We start from the raw sequence: 25,817 nt of genomic DNA on the forward strand, positions 1-25,817 counted from the left end.
ATATATATATGAGAGAGAGAGAGAGAGAGAGAGAGAGAGAGAGAGAGAGAGAGAGAGAGAGAGAGTTGTGAGTGAACAATTGTAAAGTAGCCAGCACTCGAGTGAGTGAACATCTCTAGAGTAGCCAGCACTTGAGTGAACCACTGACACAATCTGCTGAAAAGCTTCGTCTTTCATTTTAGTAAAATAATTATTTTGTGAATAAAAAAGTAATGTTATTTATTTATACAAAAACAGTAAAAGTCACCTTCAAAACTGAGTAGAGCGGAGTCTACCACTGCCTGGTCACTGTCAACAGTGACCACTAAGACACTGTAGTCGACCTGGTCACTATTGGTGAGCTGGTAGTTCAATGTACATGACTGTGTTGTACCATCACAAGTACCTCCTGGTACATGTAAACTGGTGTCTCGTGCCTCGTAGAATAACAGTTCAACTTTGTTACTTGAGTCAAAATCAACTTGTACCTCAACATGGTCACTATCCTTTAAGTAAGTCATCTTCACTCCTGTTATCGTTGTCTCTGTAATAAGTGGTATTGTTGTTAATAATAGTCTTACTATTAGTAGTATTAATAATGTTATAGTACAGTAATAGTAATAACCATAATAATAATTATTATTTGCAATGATGCCCATCTGTCATGCCCCTATTGTTAACCTTTCTTTAATATTACATTGCGGTCATTTCCTTTAATAGCTAAATTGGAAATGAACGTCCTTGTATTATTAAGGCTAATTCTTATTAACAATTATTATAATTATTTATGTAACATGGCCATGATAAGTTTAATTGAAGGTATAGTAACATGCCTTCCGCCCGGTGTACTGGTGTACGGTTAATCTGTGGTGTTCAGTGGTGGCCCCCCTCCCCCCCCCCTTTTTTGGTCAACTACTCTGAGTGTTGGTGAGTCACGTGACCCACCTGACCTGTATGCTCAAGGTTGAGGGACGAGCAGTGAAGAAGTAGCAGCCAACGACACCACTCCTGCTCGTCTCGAGTAACTGGCCAAGGTTTATTATCCGGCCTGGACATATTCTGTTTTATTCTGACTGCTTCCCATTGGGAAATAAGACCTTATTCTCTAAAGTAATCTCTGAACATATATGTTATATGTAGGATCTCCTCCTAATCGTGTGTCATAGAAGCCTTATATATTTTGGACAATATAGAAGAAACAAGCATTCTTAACCTATATACGATAATTCGTATATTATTATTTTTGGCTATTTGTTGTATTATAAATATACTACATTAAAATTAGATTTCCGGAGGACTACTATTATTACCCAAACCTCTCTGACAAAGTTGTTATGCTCTAACCAGAAGGAAATAGTGGTTACGACCCTTGGAGTGTAACACCATCAGATACCAGGGTGTGAGGCTGTGATTAATACATGTCAACATTAAGAAGAAAAAGAAGAGAACAACAATAACAGACCACTGACATAACACTAACCTGTAGTTGAGTCGTCAGCCTGAAGATCATCAGTACAATGTAAGACAGAGTCAACTGATGGTTCACTGTTGGTTATCTTGAGCTGCAAGCACAGTGTCTGAGGATCAGTAGTGACACTGTCACTACCCAGGCAGTAGCAGGGAGAGTTATCACACTTGCACAAGTCATCGTAACCCAGCTGAGCACGACTGTCGCCGTCTTCTGATAGACTGTAGGTTATCCTCAAGCCTTCATAACTATCGTCCTCCTTCTTGCCCACTCTGTACGATGTCGCCTCAGGATCTGTTAATTTTTTTTTTAAAGAATACGCGGAAGATTACGAACTATATAAACAGAAAACCGAAGGGCGTGAAAATAGAAGTGATGATATCTATAATATTGCTAGAGTGAAACAGAAGCCTGCTATTGTATTATTTATGAAGAAGTGTTGAACATGGAAGATAACAAGTGAATGTTTCGTGTAAGATAGCAGGTGAACATTACATGTAAAATAACACGTGCTCAGGTGAACATTATATCAGGTGAACATTATATCAGGTGAACATTCTATATAAGATATCAGATCAAATGTGTAAATGTATCTTTACATTCAGGATGTATTTAACATTATTTTTGTGGGTATCTAATTTTAGTTTTAATTTTTTTTTTGAGGCTTCGGGGTGATAATTTCTGGAGCTAAGTAAATATTAACTACTGAAACTGTTGCTACTGTGATTGTTACTTCTGCTACAACACTTACTGTTGCAGACGTTGGTGCTGCAATGTTGCTACTGTGATTGTTACTTCTGCTACAACACTTACTGTTGCAGACGTTGGTGCTGCAATATTGCTACTGTGATTGTTCTGCTACTACATTTACTGTTGCAGGCGCTGTACTGTTGCTACTGTGTGTTTTACTTCTGCTACTACATTTACTGCTGCAGACGCTGGTGCTGCAGTGTTGCTGCTGTGATTGTTACTTTTGCTACAAACTTACTGTTGCAGACGTTGGTGCTGCAGTGTTGCTGCTGTGATTGTTACTTTTGCTACAAACTTACTGTTGCAGACGCTGGTGCTGCAGTGTTGCTGCTGTGATTGTTACTTTTGCTACAAACTTACTGTTGCAGACGCTTGGCCGACTTCATGAGTATGAGAAATTACCTGGGTGAGCTAAATTGCGATGGCCTTACTATGTGTCAGGTAGGTAGGGTTGGATACCAATATGACGTATTTCAGAGCACAGTGCTAGCTGCCCAGACGACTTTTGTCCCTAGATGGGAAATTAGATCTAACAAAAATAATCCCAAATGGATAAGCAATAGATTAAAACATCTCACTGGTCAAAAGAGAGGCATACGCAGGCGTATCAAAAGAGGGAAAGGACAGTTAAGAAATTAATATATTCAATTAGAGGGAAATAAAAAAAGGAATAAGAAAAGCACAGAGGGATTATGAGGCTAAAGTTGCAAGGGATTCGAAGACTAACCCAAAAGGGTTCTTTCAGGTATACAGAAGTAAGATTAGGGACAAGATAGGCCCATTTAAGTGAGGAGCAAGGCATCCGACCTAGTAACACAAGCTAGTCAGGTCCAACTCACACCCACCCACACCCACTCATGTATTTATACAACTTATTTTTAAAACTACACAACGTCTTAGCTTCTATAACGGTACTCGGGAGTTTGTTCCACTCATAAACAACTCTATTACCAAACCACTGCTTTCCTATATCCTTCCTGAGTCTGAATTTTTCCAATTTAAAATCATTGCTGCGAGTCCTGTCTGTTTTCAGCACGCTATTTACATCCCCTTTATTCCTGTTTTACATTTATACACCTCAATCATATCCCCCCCTAATCCTACGCCTTTCTAGAGAGTGCAGGTTCAGGGCCTCAGTCTATCTTCATAGGGAAGATTTATATCCATTCTGTATTATGGTGACCAAAATTTCGCAGTATAATGTAAACGAGGTCTAACCAAAGATATATAGTTGAACAACCTGAGGACTTCTATTATTTATACTTCTTGCTATGAAGCCAAGGATTCTGTTAGCTTTATTGCGAACACTTATGCACTGTTGTCTTGGTTTCAAATTACTGCTAACCATAAATCCTAAATCCTTTTCGCAATCCGTAATTTTAAAATCTACATTATTTAGTTTATATGTGGCATGGTTATTTTCCAGTCCAACATTTAGAACTTTGCATTTGTCTATATAAACTGCGTCTGCCACTTCTCCGACCATTGCATCAGTCTATTCAACTCCTCCTGGAGTGCTCTATCCTCATTAGAATTAATTGAACGGCCTATTTTGGTGTCATCAGCAAATTTGCTCATGTCGCTATTTATTCTCTCATCTATGTCGTTTATGTAGATTGTGAACAACAACGGGCCCAACACTGACCCCTGAGGAACACCGCTTGTGAGGTGCCCCCATTCTGATTTCTCCCCATTTATGCAAACTCTCTCCTGCCTATTCGTCAACCATGCCTCTACCCTGGAAAAAAATTTCTTCTCTTATTCCGTGTGCCTTAAGTTTCCTCAATAGCCTCTGATGTGGAACTCTATCGAAAGCCTTACTGAAGTCCATATACACAATATTATATTCAATAATATGATCTACCTCCTCAAATACCTTAGTGAAGAAAGTAAATTCGTAAGACAGGAACGCCCCTTTGTAAATCGTGCTGAGATTCATTAATCAATTTATGCCTTTCAAGATGGCTACGAATTGCTTCGGCAATTATTGATTCCATAAATTTACCAACTATAGAGGTAACGTTTATTGGTCTATAGTTCGAAGCTAAGGACCTGTCACCTGCCTTGTAAATATGTATTGCATTTGCCATTTTCCACTTGTCTGGCACTATGCCAGTTTGTAGTGATATATTGTAAAGATTAGCCGAAGGTATGCTAAGTTCCTCTTTACATTCCTTGAAAACCCTTGCAAAGAGTTCATCAGGGCCTGGGGATCTGCTAGGTTTTAATTTCTCTATTTGTCTGAGGATCATGTCACTAGTTACCCTAATCGTGCATAGTTTATTATCGTCCTGTTCTACATAATTTATCATTTCTGGAATTTCGCTAGTATCTTCCTGAGTAAAAACTGAGAGGAAGTACTGAAATGTTCACACATTATATCCATTACTATCAGTAATCTGACCTGAGTTACTCTTAAGTGACGTGTCTGACCTGACTAGATCAAGGCATTGGCTTAAGCCGGTGGGAAAATTGGACCTGCCTTGCATAGGCCAGTAGGCCTGTTGCAGTGTTCCTTTTTTCTTATGTTCTTATGGCGCTGCAGTGTTGCTACTGTTATTTGTTACTTTTGCTACAACACTTACTGTTACAGACGCTGGTGTTGCAGTGTTGCTACGTCTGTCTACCCAAAACTGATAATAATATTGATAATTGTGATGAATGGTTTGAAAAACCGACAAGTTGAAGATTGAGACACTTATGCAGCATATGGGAATCTTTATTCAGGAAACGTTTCGCCACACAGTGGTTTCATCAGTCCAATACAAAGAGGAAGGCGTAAGGAGAGGAGGAGAATGAGGTAATCAGTCCCTCAACCTGGAGTCGATGTGTTCAGTCCATCAATCTTGTAGAATGTACAGCATAGGTTGTTGTTAAAGATTCGCTGGTATTTTCCCGGCCCGGGCCCTTCCAAGTGGTGGCCCGGCACTGGCTCCCTGTCTAGGGAGTGTCTGAGACCTAAGTCTCCCATGGGAGGAGGCACAAGTACCCCCCTCATCTTGTAAGGTACAAACTCGGGCTCTGGCACCAACCATGCCCTAGAAGGGCAATGCATGGTGTCGATCGTGCTAGCGCTGTGCTCTCCTGTGTGGAGTGTCGTGTGTTGGTGTTCATTTTCATTCATGTTGATTCGCAGGTCCTTCTGGCCCAGGTCTTCTCCAGATGGTGACCCGGCTGTGGCCCCCCGGGTGGGGGGTGACAATAATCATCTTTCTTCTTTCTTGGCCCTCCGGTTGGAGGATGTCGTCTTCTTCTATCTTGCGCTGACTTCCCCAAAGAGAAGCGCAGTCGGGCAGAGGCAGCAGTTACAGGGTTGATTGGAGCCACACCCCAGCTTTAGTGGACAGCAAAGTGCTGGGTGAATGGTCATGGATAGTCGTGCTAGACGAGGGTACCGTCTTCAAGGTCCCTATTCTGAAGCATCCTGAATTTCCTCTTTGAGGTGTACTTGACTTCCACAAGGTGTTGGGTGTTGGCAGTGAGTAGTCTGGTCATGTCTGCAGTGGTGTATGTAGCAGTTTGGTCGTAGGTATACTTGACTGTTCCGTCCTGGAGGTGGTGATGGATTTCTGAAGACAGCATTGTGTTCTTATACTGCTTGGTTGTGTAGAAGTATACACCCTTCAGATATTGGACTTGTTGTGGTGCAGCAGTGTGAGTGACAGTGGCACCGTGAGGTGCATCTGCAGTGTCTTGTGTTTTTGCTTTCTTGGCTGGTGGCTGAACTGGTGAAGGCGAGATTTCCGACTGGTCAGTTGCTCTAGCAGTGGATGAAAACGGTAGTGGACTCTCATTGGTGGGTTTTGCCGACGTCTCAGAGGTCTCTGATTGGTCCATCTCTGTGTCTAGTGGAGGTTGTGACAGCGGTGGAGCAGCGGTGATGCTGGTAATATTTGCAGTAGATTTTAGGATCTCAGTGGAAGGTGGTGATGCAGGGAATGTGAGGCCAGGCATATTATTTAGTTTGAAAAGTTCATTGATGGTGGTGTTGAAGGAACCAGGCTCAGCTGCATTCTGTACATGAGCATACATAATGCAACAAAGAATCTTGGTGGAGTCGGCAATAGGTGCTGGCAGGGAAGTGGTGGGAGCAGCTTGCGTGGCATGTAGTATCTTGGTAGTGTCTGCTTGAAGCTTGGCGATAGCAGAATATGTGGTTGCTTGTGGGTTGGGTTTCTTTTGTTGTTGTTTGAGTATGTCTCTTCTGGTAGGGCACCTGGCAGCAAGAGTATGGTGGTCATTCTTGCAGTTCAAGCATTTAGGTGGTGAAGCAGTAGTGCAATTCTTGAAGTCATGACCCTCACGGCCACAGGTGGAGCAGAACTTCTTGTCCTTGGTAGGACAATCATTTGTGGTGTGTAAGTATGAGTAACAATTATAGCACTGTGAGATATGTTGGAATTTCTCTGCTTCGATGAAGGCTGGGTTGATGTGGAAGTAGTGAATAGCCAGGCCCTCAGCGAGAGCTCTGGCTGCCATGTTGACGTCACTGAAGGTGACCTTCAGCATGGATGAAGCATTGGGTATTTTAGTAATGAAGTCCACCTTGGCCCAAGGGTTCTTTGCTTCGATAGATGACTTGATTTCTTCAGTGGCCTGTACAGTGATAAGGTTGTCGAGTCGCTTGAGGAACACAGTTCTCCTGGCCCTCAGTGCTGGGGAAGTAAGACAAGAAATCCCTGGTTTCGTAGAGTGGTAGTAGCAGTGGTGGTAAGTAGTTTCTCAGCCTCTGTGTCGTCTGTACAGACGACAACAAAGGCCTCTTTGAGCGATAAAATCGCATTACATTTGACTTGCAGCCTGCCACTAACGACAGCTGCAAGTGCTAGTTTGGACGACTCATTGGTTGTGCCACTCGCTGGTTTGATCTTTACTCTGTTAGAGTAATGCATCGTGAGTAAGCAGTGCTCTGGTGTGTTCAGTCCATCAATCTTGTAGAATGTACAGCATAGGTTGTTGTTAAAGATTCGCCGGTATTCTCCCGGCCCGGGCCCTTCCAAGTGGTGGCCCGGCACTGGCTCCCTGTCTAGGGAGTGTCTGAGACCTAAGTCTCCCATGGGAGGAGGCACAAGTACCCCCCTCATCTTGTGAGCTACAAACTCGGGCTCTGGCACCAACCCTGCCCTAGAAGGGCAAGGCATGGTGTCGATCGTGCTAGCGCTGTGCTCTCCTGTGTGGAGTGTCGTGTGTTGGTGTTCATTTTCATTCATGTTGATTCGCTGGTACTTCCGGCCCAGGTCTTCTCCAGATGGTGACCCGGCAGTTGCCCCCCGGGTGAGGGGTGACGATCATCATCTTCTTTCTTCTTTCTTGGCCCTCCGGTTGGAGGGTGTCGTCTTCTTCTATCTTGCGCTGACTTCCCCAAAGAGAAGCGCAGTCGGGCAGAGGCAGCAGTTACAGGGTCGATTGGAGCCACACCCCAGCTTTAGCGGACAGCAAAGTGCTGGGTGAATGGTCATGGATAGTCGTGCTAGACAAGGGTACCGTCTTCAAGGTCCCCATTCTGAAGCATCCTGAATTTCCTCTTTGAGGTGTACTCGACTTCCACAAGGTGTTGGGTGCTGGCAGTGAGTAGTCTGGTCATGTCTGCAGTGGTGTATGTAACAGTTTGGTCGTAGGTATACTTGACTGTTCCGTCCTGGAGGTGCTGATGGATTTCTGAAGACAGCATTGTGTTCTTATACTGCTTGGTTATGTAGAAGTATACACCCTTCAGATATCGGACTTGTTGTGGTGCAGCAGTGTCAGTGGCAGTGGCACCGTGAGGTGCATCCGCAGTTTCTTGTGTTTTTGCTTTCTTGGCTGGTGGCTGAACTGGTGAAGGCGAGATTTCCGACTGGTCAGTTGCTCTAGCAGTGGATGCAAGCGGTAGTGGACTCTCATTGGTGGGGTTTGCAGATGTCTCAGTGGTCTCTGATTGGTCCATCTCTGTGTCTAGTGGAGGTTGTGACAGCGGTGGAGCAGCGGTGATGCTGGTAATATTTGCAGTAGATTTTAGGATCTCAGTACAGCATAGGGCCGTAGAAGTGGCTTATATACTGTAGTGAGGTGAGGTGAAGCAGGCGGAGGTGGGGTCATAGTGGTACCATCCACTAGTCGAAGTAGGTCTTCGTCCAAAGGTTGAACAAGTGTTGAAGAATTCTTTGTAACAAGATCCCATGATGCTGCAGTGTCTGACAGTTGTAATGAATGGTTTGAAAAACCGACAAGTTGAAGATTGAGACACTTATGCAGCATATGGGAATCTTTATTCAGGAAACGTTTCGCCACACAGTGGCTTCATCAGTCCAATACAAAGAGGAAGGCATAAGGAGAGGAGGAGTATGAGGTAATCAGTCCCTCAGCCTGGAGTCGATGTGTTCAGTCCATCAATCTTGTAGAATGTACAGCATAGGGCCGTAGACGTGGCTTATATACTGTAGTGAGGTGAGATGAAGCAGGCGGAGGTGGGGTCATAGTGGTACCATCTACTAGTCGAAGTAGGTCTTCGTCCAAAGGTTCAAACCATTCATCACAACTGTCAGACACTGCAGTATCATGGGATCATGTTACAAAGAATTCTTCAACACTTGTTCAACCTTTGGACGAAGACCTACTTCGACTAGTGGATGGTACCACTATGACCCCGCCTCTGCCTGCTTCAACTCGCCTCACTACAGTATATAAGCCACGTCTACGGCCCTATGCTGTACATTCTACAAGATTGATGGAATGAACACATCGACTCCAGGCTGAGGGACTGATTACCTCATACTCCTCCTCTCCTGACGCCTTCCTCTTTGTATTGGACTGATGAAGCCACTGTGTGGCAAAACGTTTCCTCAGTCTCTCAGTCTGGAGAAGAGCATTGTTCCATAGTCTGAAATAATATGGAGTTGAAGTGACAGGATGGAGCCTTATATAGCGCCAGGAGGTGAGACGTAGGTCACTATTAGAGGTAAGAACGCAGATGTTGGGAGGTCAGGTCCCTCTCAAATCCAGCCGTTCTCAACTTCGACAACCTCTACTAGTGAGAACGGCTGGATTTTAGAGGGACCTGACCTCCCAACATCTGCGTTACCTCTAATAGTGACCTACGTCTCACCTCCTGGCGCTATATAAGGCTCCATCCTGTCACTTCAACTCCATATTGTTTCAGACTATGGAACAATGCTCTTCTCCAGACTGAGGGACTGACCACCTCAAAACTTTAAGGGTGATGGACTGATTACATCGTTTTCAAGTCTCTTCTGCTTCTATCAACTTTTCTGTACTCGACTGAAGAAGCCTACTGTGTAGGCGAAACGTTTCGAAATAAAGATACCTAACTGTTGCGTATGTGTCTTACCTAACAACCTGTCGGTATTTTATACCATTTTAATGTTTACTCTATAACCCCACCCGGTAGATCATCAGATGCAGCATTCTCCACCTGACCTCAATATTCTGAACCTGACTATAAATACTCCCGTACCTTCCACCCCAGGTAGATCTGTTTTTGACTTGTGTGGGCGAAACGTTGTCAATAAAGGATCACGTTAAACTGCATATGTGTTTATGTTCACATTAATCAATGTTCTGTCATCCACTCCGCTCCGCTACTCCCATTGTTTTTCTCTGGCGTTCATGATATTTTTCCCGATGTTTCGAACTTGGATCTTAAATTTGTTCAACACTTTCTCCACGTTGTTTGCATCAGGCACTTCCATCTAATTAACATTCTCTCAGGGCATCTCATTATTAGTGAGTATCTCAGAGTTTGTCTTGGGAAATAATGTTGTGGCCGCTACTTCCAGCATTCTCCGTTCACTTGCTGGACTCGATGAGGCTACAGACCCAGCCTGCATCTTCGTAATTCTCATACTGTGTGACTTTTCTCACAAAAGTTACACAAGAGAATGAAACGTATAACGACGTTTCGGTCATCATAAGCTACGGTACGGTGCCTTCTTATTCCTCCCACAAACGTCTTCAGAAAATTTACCGTCTAGTTTATATTGTGCCTTATTCTCAAAATACATGAATTTATTATACAATGAATAATAAATTATACCACAACGGGAAAATTCTAAATGTAAGATAAAGGCGATAAAAATAAAAGTTCTGTCGCCCGAACAGACAGCTGTCAGCCATTGAGCGAGGCAGAAATAAACTATAGATTTTGTTCGAATTTTTAACAGGTGAAGGGGGGGGGGAACCCACCAAGGACAACCAAAGAAAGTCAGGGGGTCATCAAGAACTGTGTCTTATTTCCACTGGGGTCCTTAAATCATGTGCCCGAGGATTTCACCCACACCAGTCCGATAACATACAGGTACCTACTTACTGCTAGGTGAATAGGGACACAGATAAACCATACCGAGTATAACTTATTCTCAGTGCAGTAAATAAGGAAATATATTACTTGAAAGTATAAACATTTTTTTTTACATCAGTTGTATTTAGTCTGTTATTAATGTTCATGATCACGTTGCTGCCTCTTGTGGCCCACCCAGCCACCAGCTGATACAACCTGCCCACCCAGCCACCAGCTGATACAACAACCTGTCCACCCAGCCACCAGCTGATACAACAACCTGTCCACCCAGCCACCAGCTGATGATACAACCTGCCCACCCAGCCACCAGCTGATGATACAACCTGTCCACCCAGCCACCAGCTGATGATACAACCTGCCCACCCAGCCACCAGCTGATGATACAACCTGCCCACCCAGTTACCAGCTGATGATACAACCTGTCCACCCAGCCACCAGCTGATGATACAACCTGTCCACCCAGCCACCAGCTGATGATACAACCTGCCCACCCAGCCACCAGCTGATGATACAACCTGTCCACCCAGCCACCAGCTGATACAACAACCTGTCCACCCAGCCACCAGCTGATGATACAACCTGCCCACCCAGCCACCAGCTGATGATACAACCTGCCCACCCAGCCACCAGCTGATGATACAACCTGCCCACCCAGCCACCAGCTGATGATACAACCTGTCCACCCAGCCACCAGCTGATGATACAACCTGTCCACCCAGCCACCAGCTGATACAACAACCTGTCCACCCAGCCACCAGCTGATGATACAACCTGTCCACCCAGCCACCAGCTGATGATACAACCTGTCCACCCAGCCACCAGCTGATGATACAACCTGTCCACCCAGCCACCAGCTGATGATACAACCTGTCCACCCAGCCACCAGCTGATGATACAACCTGCCCACCCAGCCACCAGCTGATACAACCTGCCCACCCAGCCACCAGCTGATACAACAACCTGTCCACCCAGCCACCAGCTGATACAACAACCTGTCCACCCAGCCACCAGCTGATACAACCTGTCCACCCAGCCACCAGCTGATACAACCTGTCCACCCAGCCACCAGCTCATGATACAACCTGCCCACCCAGCCACCAGCTGATACAACCTGTCCACCCAGCCACCAGCTGATGATACAACCTGTCCACCCAGCCACCAGCTGATACAACCTGTCCACCCAGCCACCAGCTGATGATACAACCTGTCCACCCAGCCACCAGCTGATGATACAACCTGTCCACCCAGCCACCAGCTGATGATACAACCTGCCCACCCAGCCACCAGCTGATGATACAACCTGTCCACCCAGCCACCAGCTGATGATACAACCTGTCCACCCAGCCACCAGCTGATGATACAACCTGTCCACCCAGCCACCAGCTGATGATACAACCTGTCCACCCAGCCACCAGCTGATGATACAACCTGTCCACCCAGCCACCAGCTGATGATACAACCTGCCCACCCAGCCACCAGCTGATGATACAACCTGTCCACCCAGCCACCAGCTGATGATACAACCTGTCCACCCAGCCACCAGCTGATGATACAACCTGTCCACCCAGCCACCAGCTGATGATACAACCTGCCCACCCAGCCACCAGCTGATGATACAACCTGTCCACCCAGCCACCAGCTGATGATACAACCTGTCCACCCAGCCACCAGCTGATGATACAACCTGTCCACCCAGCCACCAGCTGATGATACAACCTGTCCACCCAGCCACCAGCTGATGATACAACCTGCCCACCCAGCCACCAGCTGATGATACAACCTGTCCACCCAGCCACCAGCTGATGATACAACCTTCCCACCCAGCCACCAGCTGATGATACAACCTGCCCACCCAGCCACCAGCTGATGATACAACCTGCCCACCCAGCCACCAGCTGATGATACAACCTGTCCACCCAGCCACCAGCTGATACAACAACCTGCCCACCCAGCCACCAGCTGATGATACAACCTGCCCACCCAGCCACCAGCTGATGATACAACCTGCCCACCCAGCCACCAGCTGATGATACAACCTGTCCACCCAGCCACCAGCTGATGATACAACCTGCCCACCCAGCCACCAGCTGATGATACAACCTGCCCACCCAGCCACCAGCTGATGATACAACCTGTCCACCCAGCCACCAGCTGATGATACAACCTGCCCACCCAGCCACCAGCTGATGATACAACCTGTCCACCCAGCCACCAGCTGATGATACAACCTGTCCACCCAGCCACCAGCTGATGATACAACCTGTCCACCCAGCCACCAGCTGATGATACAACCTGCCCACCCAGCCACCAGCTGATGATACAACCTGTCCACCCAGCCACCAGCTGATGATACAACCTGTCCACCCAGCCACCAGCTGATGATACAACCTGTCCACCCAGCCACCAGCTGATGATACAACCTGTCCACCCAGCCACCAGCTGATGATACAACCTGTCCACCCAGCCACCAGCTGATGATACAACCTGCCCACCCAGCCACCAGCTGATGATACAACCTGTCCACCCAGCCACCAGCTGATGATACAACCTGTCCACCCAGCCACCAGCTGATGATACAACCTGTCCACCCAGCCACCAGCTGATGATACAACCTGTCCACCCAGCCACCAGCTGATAATACAACCTGCCCACCCAGCCACCAGCTGATGATACAACCTGCCCACCCAGCCACAAGCTGATGATACAACCTGTCCACCCAGCCACCAGCTGATGATACAACCTGCCCACCCAGCCACCAGCTGATGATACAACCTGCCCACCCAGCCACCAGCTGATGATACAACCTGTCCACCCAGCCACCAGCTGATGATACAACCTGCCCACCCAGCCACCAGCTGATACAACAACCTGTCCACCCAGCCACCAGCTGATGATACAACCTGTCCACCCAGCCACCAGCTGATGATACAACCTGCCCACCCAGCCACCAGCTGATGATACAACCTGCCCACCCAGCCACCAGCTGATGATACAACCTGTCCACCCAGCCACCAGCTGATGATACAACCTGCCCACCCAGCCACCAGCTGATGATACAACCTGCCCACCCAGCCACCAGCTGATGATACAACCTGTCCACCCAGCCACCAGCTGATGATACAACCTGTCCACCCAGCCACCAGCTGATGATACAACCTGTCCACCCAGCCACCAGCTGATGATACAACCTGTCCACCCAGCCACCAGCTGATGATACAACCTGTCCACCCAGCCACCAGCTGATGATACAACCTGATACAACCTGTCCACCCAGCCACCAGCTGATGATACAACCTGCCCACCCAGCCTCCAGCTGATAATACAACCTGTCCACCCAGCCACCAGCTGATGATACAACCTGCCCACCCAGCCACCAGCCAACCTGCCCACCCAGCCACCAGCTGATGATACAACCTGTCCACCCAGCCACTAGCTGATGATACAACCTGTCCACCCAGCCACCAGCTGATGATACAACCTGCCCACCCAGCCACCAGCTGATGATACAACCTGTCCACCCAGCCACCAGCTGATGATACACCTGTCCACCCTGCCACCAGCTGATGATACAACCTGTCCACCCAGCCACCAGCTGATGATACAACCTGCCCACCCAGCCACCAGCTGATGATACAACCTGTCCACCCAGCCACCAGCTGATGATACAACCTGTCCACCCAGCCACCAGCTGATGATACAACCTGTCCACCCAGCCACCAGCTGATGATACAACCTGCCCACCCAGCCACCAGCTGATGATACAACCTGTCCACCCAGCCACCAGCTGATGATACAACCTGTCCACCCAGCCACCAGCTGATGATACAACCTGTCCACCCAGCCACCAGCTGATGATACAACCTGCCCACCCAGCCACCAGCTGATGATACAACCTGTCCACCCAGCCACCAGCTGATGATACAACCTGTCCACCCAGCCACCAGCTGATGATACAACCTGTCCACCCAGCCACCAGCTGATGATTCAACCTGCCCACCCAGCCACCAGCTGATGATACAACCTGCCCACCCAGTTACCAGTTGATGAAACAACCTGCCCACCCAGCCACCAGCTGATGATACAACCTGTCCACCCAGCCACCAGCTGATTATACAACCTGTCCACCCAGCCACCAGCTGATGATACAACCTGCCCACCCAGCCACCAGCTGATGATACAACCTGTCCACCCAGCCACCAGCTGATGATACAACCTGTCCACCCAGCCACCAGCTGATGATACAACCTGTCCACCCAGCCACAGCTGAGCTCCACCCAGCCACCATGATACAACCTGTCCACCCAGCCACCAGCTGATGATACAACCTGTCCACCCAGCCACCAGCTGATGATACAACCTGTCCACCCAGCCACCAGCTGATGATACAACCTGTCCACCCAGCCACCAGCTGATGATACAACCTGTCCACCCAGCCACCAGCTGATGATACAACCTGTCCACCCAGCCACCAGCTGATGATACAACCTGTCCACCCAGCCACCAGCTGATGATACAACCTGTCCACCCAGCCACCAGCTGATGATACAACCTGTCCACCCAGCCACCAGCTGATGATACAACCTGCCCACCCAGCCACCAGCTGATGATACAACCTGTCCACCCAGCCACCAGCTGATGATACAACCTGTCCACCCAGCCACCAGCTGATGATACAACCTGCCCACCCAGCCACCAGCTGATGATACAACCTGTCCCCCCCGCCCCCAGCTGATGCTACAACAACCTGGCCACCCAGCCACCAGCTGATGATACAACCTGCCCACCCAGCCACCAGCTGATGATACAACCTGTCCACCCAGCCACCAGCTGATGATACAACCTGCCCACCCAGCCACCAGCTGATACAACCTGCCCACCCAGCCACCAGCTGATGATACAACCTGCCCACCCAGCCACCAGCTGATGATACAACCTGTCCACCCAGCCACCAGCTGATGATACAACCTGCCCACCCAGCCACCAGCTGATGATACAACCTGTCCACCCAGCCACCAGCTGATGATACAAGCTCACCACCCAGCCACCAGCTGATGATACAACCTGCCCACCCAGTCCACCCAGCTACCAGCTGATGATACAACCTGTCCACCCAGCCACCAGCTGATGATACAACCTGTCCACCCAGCCACCAGCTGATACAACCTGTCCACCCAGCCAGAAGCTGATGATACAACCTGCCCACCCAGCCACCAGCTGATGATACAACCTGTCCACCCAGCCACCAGCTGATACAACCTGTCCACCCAGCCACCAGCTGATGATACAACCTGCCCACCCAGCCACCAGCTGATGATACAACCTGCCCACCCAGCCACCAGCTGATGATACAACCTGTCCACCCAGCCACCAGCTGATGATACAACCTGTCCACCCAGCCACCAGCTGATGATACAACCTGCCCACCCAGCCACCAGCTGATGATACAACCTGTCCACCCAGCCACCAGCTGATGATACAACCTCCACCCAGCCACCAGCTGATACAACAACCTGCCCACCCAGCCACCAGCTGATGATACAACCTGTCCACCCAGCCACCAGCTGATACAACCTGTCCACCCAGCCACCAGCTGATGATACAACCTGCCCACCCAGCCACCAGCTGATGATCCACCCAACCAGCTGATGATACAACCTGTCCACCCAGCCACCAGCTGATGATACAACCTGCCCACCCAGCCACCAGCTGATGATACAACCTGTCCACCCAGCCACCAGCTGATGATACAACCTGTCCACCCAGCCACCAGCTGATGATACAACCTGCCCACCCAGCCACCAGCTGATGATACAACCTGCCCACCCAGCCACCAGCTGATGATACAACCTGTCCACCCAGCCACCAGCTGATGATACAACCTGTCCACCCAGCCACCAGCTGATGATACAACCTGCCCACCCAGCCACCAGCTGATGATACAACCTGCCCACCCAGCCACCAGCTGATGATACAACCTGTCCACCCAGCCACCAGCTGATGATACAACCTGTCCACCCAGCCACCAGCTGATGATACAACCTGTCCACCCAGCCACCAGCTGATGATACAACCTGTCCACCCAGCCACCAGCTGATGATACAACCTGCCCACCCAGCCACCAGCTGATGATACAACCTGTCCACCCAGCCACCAGCTGATGATACAACCTGTCCACCCAGCCACCAGCTGATGATACAACCTGTCCACCCAGCCACCAGCTGATGATACAACCTGTCCACCCAGCCACCAGCTGATGATACAACCTGCCCACCCAGCCACCAGCTGATGATACAACCTGTCCACCCAGCCACCAGCTGATGATACAACCTGTCCACCCAGCCACCAGCTGATGATACAACCTGTCCACCCAGCCACCAGCTGATGATACAACCTGTCCACCCAGCCACCAGCTGATGATACAACCTGTCCACCCAGCCACCAGCTGATGATACAACCTGTGCCCACCCAGCCACCAGCTGATGATACAACCTGTCCACCCAGCCACCAGCTGATGATACAACCTGTCCACCCAGCCACCAGCTGATGATGATACAACAACCTGTCCACCCAGCCACCAGCTGATGATACAACCTGCCCACCCAGCCACCAGCTGATGATACAACCTGTCCACCCAGCCACCAGCTGATGATACAACCTGTCCACCCAGCCACCAGCTGATGCTGATTCTACAACCTGTCCACCCAGCCACCAGCTGATGATACAACCTGATACAACAACCCCACCCAGCCACCAGCTGATGATACAACCTGTCCACCCAGCCACCAGCTGATGATACAACCTGTCCACCCAGCCACCAGCTGATGACACAACCTGTCCACCCAGCCACCAGCTGATGATACAACCTGTCCACCCAGCCACCAGCTGATGATACAACCTGCCCACCCAGCCACCAGCTGATGATACAACCTGTCCACCCAGCCACCAGCTGATGATACAACCTGGCCACCCAGCCACCAGCTGATGATACAACCTGTCCACCCAGCCACCAGCTGATGATACAACCTGTCCACCCCGCCACCAGCTGATGATACAATAGCAACAACCTGTCCACCCAGCCACCAGCTGATGATACAACCTGTCCACCCAGCCACCAGCTGATGATACAACCTGCCCACCCAGCCACCAGCTGATGATACAACCTGTCCACCCAGCCACCAGCTGATGATACAACCTGCCCACCCAGCCACCAGCTGATGATACAACCTGTCCACCCAGCCACCAGCTGATGATACAACCTGTCCACCCAGCCACCAGCTGATGATACAACCTGTCCACCCAGCCACCAGCTGATGATACAACCTGTCCACCCAGCCACCAGCTGATGATACAACCTGTCCACCCAGCCACCAGCTGATGATACAACCTGTCCACCCAGCCACCAGCTGATGATACAACCTGTCCACCCAGCCACCAGCTGATGATACAACCTGCCCACCCAGCCACCAGCTGATGATACAACCTGTCCACCCAGCCACCAGCTGATGATACAACCTGCCCACCCAGCCACCAGCTGATGATACAACCTGTCCACCCAGCCACCAGCTGATGATACAACCTGTCCACCCAGCCACCAGCTGATGATACAACCTGCCCACCCAGCCACCAGCTGATGATACAACCTGTCCACCCAGCCACCAGCTGATGATACAACCTGTCCACCCAGCCACCAGCTGTCCACCCAGCCACCAGCTGATGATACAACCTGTCCACCCAGCCACCAGCTGATGATACAACCTGCCCACCCAGCCACCAGCTGATGATGATACAACCTGCCCACCCAGCCACCAGCTGATGATACAACCTGCCCACCCAGCCACCAGCTGATGATACAACCTGTCCACCCAGCCACCAGCTGATGATACAACCTGATCACCAAGCCACCAGCTGATGATACAACCTGTCCACCCAGCCACCAGCTGATGATACAACCTGTCCAACCAGCCACCAGCTGATGATACAACCTGTCCACCCAGCCACCAGCTGATGATACAACCTGTCCACCCAGCCACCAGCTGATGATACAACCTGTCCACCCAGCCACCAGCTGATGATACAACCTGTCCACCCAGCCACCAGCTGATGATACAACCTGTCCACCCAGCCACCAGCTGATGATACAACCTGTCCACCCAGCCACCAGCTGATGATACAACCTGCCCACCCAGCCACCAGCTGATGATACAACCTGTCCACCCAGCCACCAGCTGATGATACAACCTGTCCACCCAGCCACCAGCTGATGATACAACCTGTCCACCCAGCCACCAGCTGATGATACAACCTGCCCACCCAGCCACCAGCTGATGCAACCTGCCCACCCAGCCACCAGCTGATGATACAACCGGGCCACCCAGCCACCAGCTGATGATACAAACAACCTGATACAACCCCACCCAGCCACCAGCTGATGATACAACCTGTCCACCCAGCCACCAGCTGATGATACAACCTGTCCACCCAGCCACCAGCTGATGATACAACCTGTCCACCCAGCCACCAGCTGATGATACAACCTGTCCACCCAGCCACCAGCTGATGATACAACCTGTCCACCCAGCCACCAGCTGATGATACAACCTGTCCACCCAGCCACCAGCTGATGATACAACCTGTCCACCCAGCCACCAGCTGATGATACAACCTGTCCACCCAGCCACCAGCTGATGATACAACCTGTCCACCCAGCCACCAGCTGATGATACAACCTGTCCACCCAGCCACCAGCTGATGATACAACCTGTCCACCCAGCCACCAGCTGATGATACAACCTGTCCACCCAGCCACCAGCTGATACAACAACCTGTCCACCCAGCCACCAGCTGATGATACAACCTGTCCACCCAGCCACCAGCTGATGATACAACCTGTCCACCCAGCCACCAGCTGATACAACAACCTGTCCACCCAGCCACCAGCTGATGATACAACCTGTCCACCCAGCCACCAGCTGATACAACAACCTGTCCACCCAGCCACCAGCTGATGATACAACCTGTCCACCCAGCCACCAGCTGATACAACAACCTGTCCACCCAGCCACCAGCTGATGATACAACCTGTCCACCCAGCCACCAGCTGATACAACAACCTGCCCACCCAGCCACCAGCTGATGATACAACCTGTCCACCCAGCCACCAGCTGATGATACAACCTGTCCACCCAGCCACCAGCTGATGATACAACCTGTCCACCCAGCCACCAGCTGATGATACAACCTGTCCACCCAGCCACCAGCTGATGATACAACCTGTCCACCCAGCCACCAGCTGATGATACAACCTGTCCACCCAGCCACCAGCTGATGATACAACCTGCCCACCCAGCCACCAGCTGATGATACAACCTGTCCACCCAGCCACCAGCTGATACAACAACCTGTCCACCCAGCCACCAGCTGATGATACAACCTGTCCACCCAGCCACCAGCTGATGATACAACCTGTCCACCCAGCCACCAGCTGATGATACAACCTGCCCACCCAGCCACCAGCTGATGAAACAACCTGTCCACCCAGCCACCAGCTGATGATACAACCTGTCCACCCAGCCACCAGCTGATACAACAACCTGTCCACCCAGCCACCAGCTGATGATACAACCTGTCCACCCAGCCACCAGCTGATGATACAACCTGTCCACCCAGCCACCAGCTGATGATACAACCTGCCCACCCAGCCACCAGCTGATGATACAACCTGTCCACCCAGCCACCAGCTGATACAACAACCTGTCCACCCAGCCACCAGCTGATGATACAACCTGTCCACCCAGCCACCAGCTGATACAACAACCTGTCCACCCAGCCACCAGCTGATGATACAACCTGTCCACCCAGCCACCAGCTGATACAACAACCTGTCCACCCAGCCACCAGCTGATACAACAACCTGTCCACCCAGCCACCAGCTGATGATACAACCTGTCCACCCAGCCACCAGCTGATACAACAACCTGTCCACCCAGCCACCAGCTGATGATACAACCTGCCCACCCAGCCACCAGCTGATGATACAACCTGTCCACCCAGCCACCAGCTGATGATACACCTGTCCACAACCTGTCCACCCAGCCACCAGCTGATCCACCCAGCCACCACATACAACCTGTCCACCCAGCCACCAGCTGATGATACAACCTGTCCACCCAGCCACCAGCTGATACAACAACCTGTCCACCCAGCCACCAGCTGATGATACAACCTGTCCACCCAGCCACCAGCTGATGATACAACCTGTCCACCCAGCCACCAGCTGATGATACAACCTGTCCACCCAGCCACCAGCTGATGATACAACCTGTCCACCCAGCCACCAGCTGATACAACAACCTGTAAACCCAGCCACCAGCTGATGATACAACCTGTCCACCCAGCCACCAGCTGATGATACAACCTGATCACCAAGCCACCAGCTGATGATACAACCTGTCCACCCAGCCACCAGCTGATGATACAACCTGTCCAACCAGCCACCAGCTGATGATACAACCTGTCCACCCAGCCACCAGCTGATGATACAACCTGTCCACCCAGCCACCAGCTGATGATACAACCTGTCCACCCAGCCACCAGCTGATGATACAACCTGTCCACCCAGCCACCAGCTGATGATACAACCTGCCCACCCAGCCACCAGCTGATGATACAACCTGTCCACCCAGCCACCAGCTGATGATACAACCTGTCCACCCAGCCACCAGCTGATGATACAACCTGCCCACCCAGCCACCAGCTGATGATACAACCTGTCCACCCAGCCACCAGCTGATACAACAACCTGTCCACCCAGCCACCAGCTGATGATACAACCTGTCCACCCAGCCACCAGCTGATGATACAACCTGTCCACCCAGCCACCAGCTGATGATACAACCTGTCCACCCAGCCACCAGCTGATGATACAACCTGTCCACCCAGCCACCAGCTGATGATACAACCTGCCCACCCAGCCACCAGCTGATACAACCTGTCCACCCAGCCACCAGCTGATGATACAACCTGTCCACCCAGCCACCAGCTGATGATACAACCTGTCCACCCAGCCACCAGCTGATACAACAACCTGTAAACCCAGCCACCAGCTGATGATACAACCTGTCCACCAGCTGATACAACAACCTGTCCACCCAGCCACCAGCTGATACAACAACCTGTCCACCCAGCCACCAGCTGATACAACCTGCCCACCCAGCCACCAGCTGATGATACAACCTGCCCACCCAGCCACCAGCTGATGATACAACCTGTCCACCCAGCCACCAGCTGATGATACAACCTGTCCACCCAGCCACCAGCTGATGATACAACCTGCCCACCCAGCCACCAGCTGATGATACAACCTGCCCACCCAGCCACCAGCTGATGATACAACCTGCCCACCCAGCCACCAGCTGATGATACAACCTGTCCACCCAGCCACCAGCTGATGATACAACCTGTCCACCCAGCCACCAGCTGATGACAACAACCTGCCCACCCAGCCACCAGCTGATACAACCTGCCCACCCAGCCACCAGCTGATGATACAACCTGCCCACCCAGCCACCAGCTGATGATACAACCTGTCCACCCAGCCACCAGCTGATGATACAACCTGCCCACCCAGCCACCAGCTGATGATACAACCTGTCCACCCAGCCACCAGCTGATGATACAACCTGTCCACCCAGCCACCAGCTGATGATACAACCTGTCCACCCAGCCACCAGCTGATGATACAACCTGTCCACCCAGCCACCAGCTGATACAACCTGACCACCCCACCCAGCCACCAGCTGATGATACAACCTGCCCACCCAGCCACCAGCTGATGATACAACCTGTCCACCCAGCCACCAGCTGATGATACAACCTGTCCACGCAGCCACCAGCTGATGATACAACCTGCCCACAACCTGTCCACCCAGCCACCAGCTGATGATACAACCTGTCCACCCAGCCACCAGCTGATGATACAACCTGTCCACCCAGTTACCAGCTGATGATACAACCTGTCCACCCAGCCACCAGCTGATGAAACAACCTGCCCACCCAGCCACCAGCTGATGATACAACCTGTCCACCCAGCCACCAGCTGATGATACAACCTGTCCACCCAGTTACCAGCTGATGATACAACCTGTCCACCCAGCCACCAGCTGATGATACAACCTGTCCACCCAGCCACCAGCTGATGATACAACCTGTCCACAACCTGTCCACCCAGCCACCAGCTGATGATACAACCTGCCCACCCAGCCACCAGCTGATGATACAACCTGTCCACCCAGCCACCAGCTGATGATACAACCTGTCCACCCAGCCACCAGCTGATGATACAACCTGCCCACCCAGCCACCAGCTGATGATACAACCTGCCCACCCAGCCACCAGCTGATGATACAACCTGCCCACCCAGCCACCAGCTGATGATACAACCTGCCCACCCAGCCACCAGCTGATGATACAACCTGTCCACCCAGCCACCAGCTGATGATACAACCTGTCCACCCAGCCACCAGCTGATGATACAACCTGTCCACCCAGCCACCAGCTGATGATACAACCTGCCCACCCAGCCACCAGCTGATACAACAACCTGCCCACCCAGCCACCAGCTGATGATACAACCTGTCCACCCAGCCACCAGCTGATGATACAACCTGTCCACCCAGCCACCAGCTGATGATACAACCTGTCCACCCAGCCACCAGCTGATGATACAACCTGTCCACCCAGCCACCAGCTGATGATACAACCTGTCCACCCAGCCACCATGATACAACCTGTCCACCCATCCACCAGCTGATGATACAACCTGCCCACCCAGCCACCAGCTGATGATACAACCTGCCCACCCAGCCACCAGCTGATGATACAACCTGCCCACCCAGCCACCAGCTGATGATACAACCTGCCCACCCAGCCACCAGCTGATGATACAACCTGCCCACCCAGCCACCAGCTGATGATACAACCTGCCCACCCAGCCACCAGCTGATGATACAACCTGCCCACCCAGCCACCAGCTGATGATACAACCTGTCCACCCAGCCACCAGCTGATTATACAACCTGTCCACCCAGCCACCAGCTGATGATACAACCTGCCCACCCAGCCACCAGCTGATGATACAACCTGTCCACCCAGCCACCAGCTGATGATACAACCTGTCCACCCAGCCACCAGCTGATGATACAACCTGCCCACCCAGCCACCAGCTGATATACAACCTGTCCACCCAGCCACCAGCTGATGATACAACCTGCCCACCCAGCCACCAGCTGATGATACCACCTGTCCACCCAGCCACCAGCTGATGATACAACCTGTCCACCCAGCCACCAGCTGATGATACAACCTGTCCACCCAGCCACCAGCTGATGATACAACCTGTCCACCCAGCCACCAGCTGTCCACCCAGCCACCAGCTGATGATACAACCTGCCCACCCAGCCACCAGCTGATGATACAACCTGCCCACCCAGCCACCAGCTGATGATACAACCTGTCCACCCAGCCACCAGCTGATGATACAACCTGACCACCCAGCCACCAGCTGATTATACAACCTGTACACCCAGCCACCAGCGGATGATACAACCTGACAACCCTGCCACCCAGCCACCAGCTGATGATACAACCTGTCCACCCAGCCACCAGCTGATGATACAACCTGCCCACCCAGCCACCAGCTGATGATACAACCTGTCCACCCAGCCACCAGCTGATGATACAACCTGCCCACCCAGCCACCAGCTGATGATACAATACAACCTGATACAACCCCACCCAGCCACCAGCTGATGATTCAACCTGCCCACCCAGCCACCAGCTGATGATACAACCTGTCCACCCAGCCACCAGCTGATGATACAACCTGCCCACCCAGCCACCAGCTGATGATACAACCTGCCCACCCAGCCACCAGCTGATGATACAACCTGCCCACCCAGCCACCAGCTGATGATACAACCTGTCCACCCAGCCACCAGCTGATGATACAACCTGTCCACCCAGCCACCAGCTGATGATACAACCTGTCCACCCAGCCACCAGCTGATGATACAACCTGCCCACCCAGCCACCAGCTGATGATACAACCTGTCCACCCAGCCACCAGCTGATGATACAACCTGTCCACCCAGCCACCAGCTGATGATACAACCTGTCCACCCAGCCACCAGCTGATGATACAACCTGTCCACCCAGCCACCAGCTGATGATACAACCTGTCCACCCAGCCACCAGCTGATGATACAACCTGTCCACCCCCACAGCCACCAGCTGATGATACAACCCCACCCAGCCACCAGCTGATGATACAACCTGTCCACCCAGCCACCAGCTGATGATACAACCTGTCCACCCAGCCACCAGCTGATGATACAACCTGCCCACCCAGCCACCAGCTGATGATACAACCTGCCCACCCAGCCACCAGCTGATGATACAACCTGCCCACCCAGCCACCAGCTGATGATACAACCTGCCCACCCAGCCACCAGCTGATGATACAACCTGTCCACCCAGCCACCAGCTGATGATACAACCTGTCCACCCAGCCACCAGCTGATGATACAATCCACAACAGCTGTCCACCCAGCCACCAGCTGATGATACAACCTGCCCACCCAGCCACCAGCTGATGATACAACCTGTCCACCCAGCCACCAGCTGATGATACAACCTGCCCACCCAGCCACCAGCTGATGATACAACCTGTCCACCCAGCCACCAGCTGATGATACAACCTGCCCACCCAGCCACCAGCTGATGACCTACAACCTGATACAACCTCCACCCAGCCACCAGCTGATGATACAACCTGTCCACCCAGCCACCAGCTGATGATACAACCTGCCCACCCAGCCACCAGCTGATGATTCAACCTGCCCACCCAGCCACCAGCTGATACAATGCCCACCCAGCCACCAGCTGATGATACAACCTGTCCACCCAGCCACCAGCTGATGATACAACCTGTCCACCCAGCCACCAGCTGATGATACAACCTGTCCACCCAGCCACCAGCTGATGATACAACCTGTCCACCCAGCCACCAGCTGATGATACAACCTGTCCACCCAGCCACCAGCTGATGATACAACCTGTCCACCCAGCCACCAGCTGATGATACAACCTCCACCCAGCCCCTGTCCACCCAGCCACCAGCTGATACAACCTGCCCACCAGCTGATGATACAACCTGTCCACCCAGCCACCAGCTGATGATACAACCTGTCCACCCAGCCACCAGCTGATGATACAACCTGTCCACCCAGCCACCAGCTGATGATACAACCTGCCCACCCAGCCACCAGC

General features: G+C 51.5%; 1 protein-coding gene across 3 annotated transcripts in view; it reads right to left on the bottom strand.

Moving 5' to 3' along the window:
- Positions 1-200: 200 nt before the first annotated feature.
- The window catches only part of LOC128695008 (uncharacterized), a gene marked incomplete at its 5' end in the record, with an annotated part of 136,036 nt that continues 110,419 nt past the window's right edge, over positions 201-25,817 (bottom strand). For all 3 annotated transcript variants that reach the window (XM_070080490.1, XM_070080491.1, XM_070080489.1), the window contains 2 exon segments: positions 201-523; positions 1,460-1,741. In XM_070080490.1, the coding sequence (XP_069936591.1) occupies positions 216-523; positions 1,460-1,741 (590 nt within the window).

This window comes from Cherax quadricarinatus, unplaced genomic scaffold (genome assembly GCF_038502225.1).
Source record: "Cherax quadricarinatus isolate ZL_2023a unplaced genomic scaffold, ASM3850222v1 Contig522, whole genome shotgun sequence".
NCBI classification, from domain to species: domain Eukaryota; kingdom Metazoa; phylum Arthropoda; class Malacostraca; order Decapoda; family Parastacidae; genus Cherax; species Cherax quadricarinatus.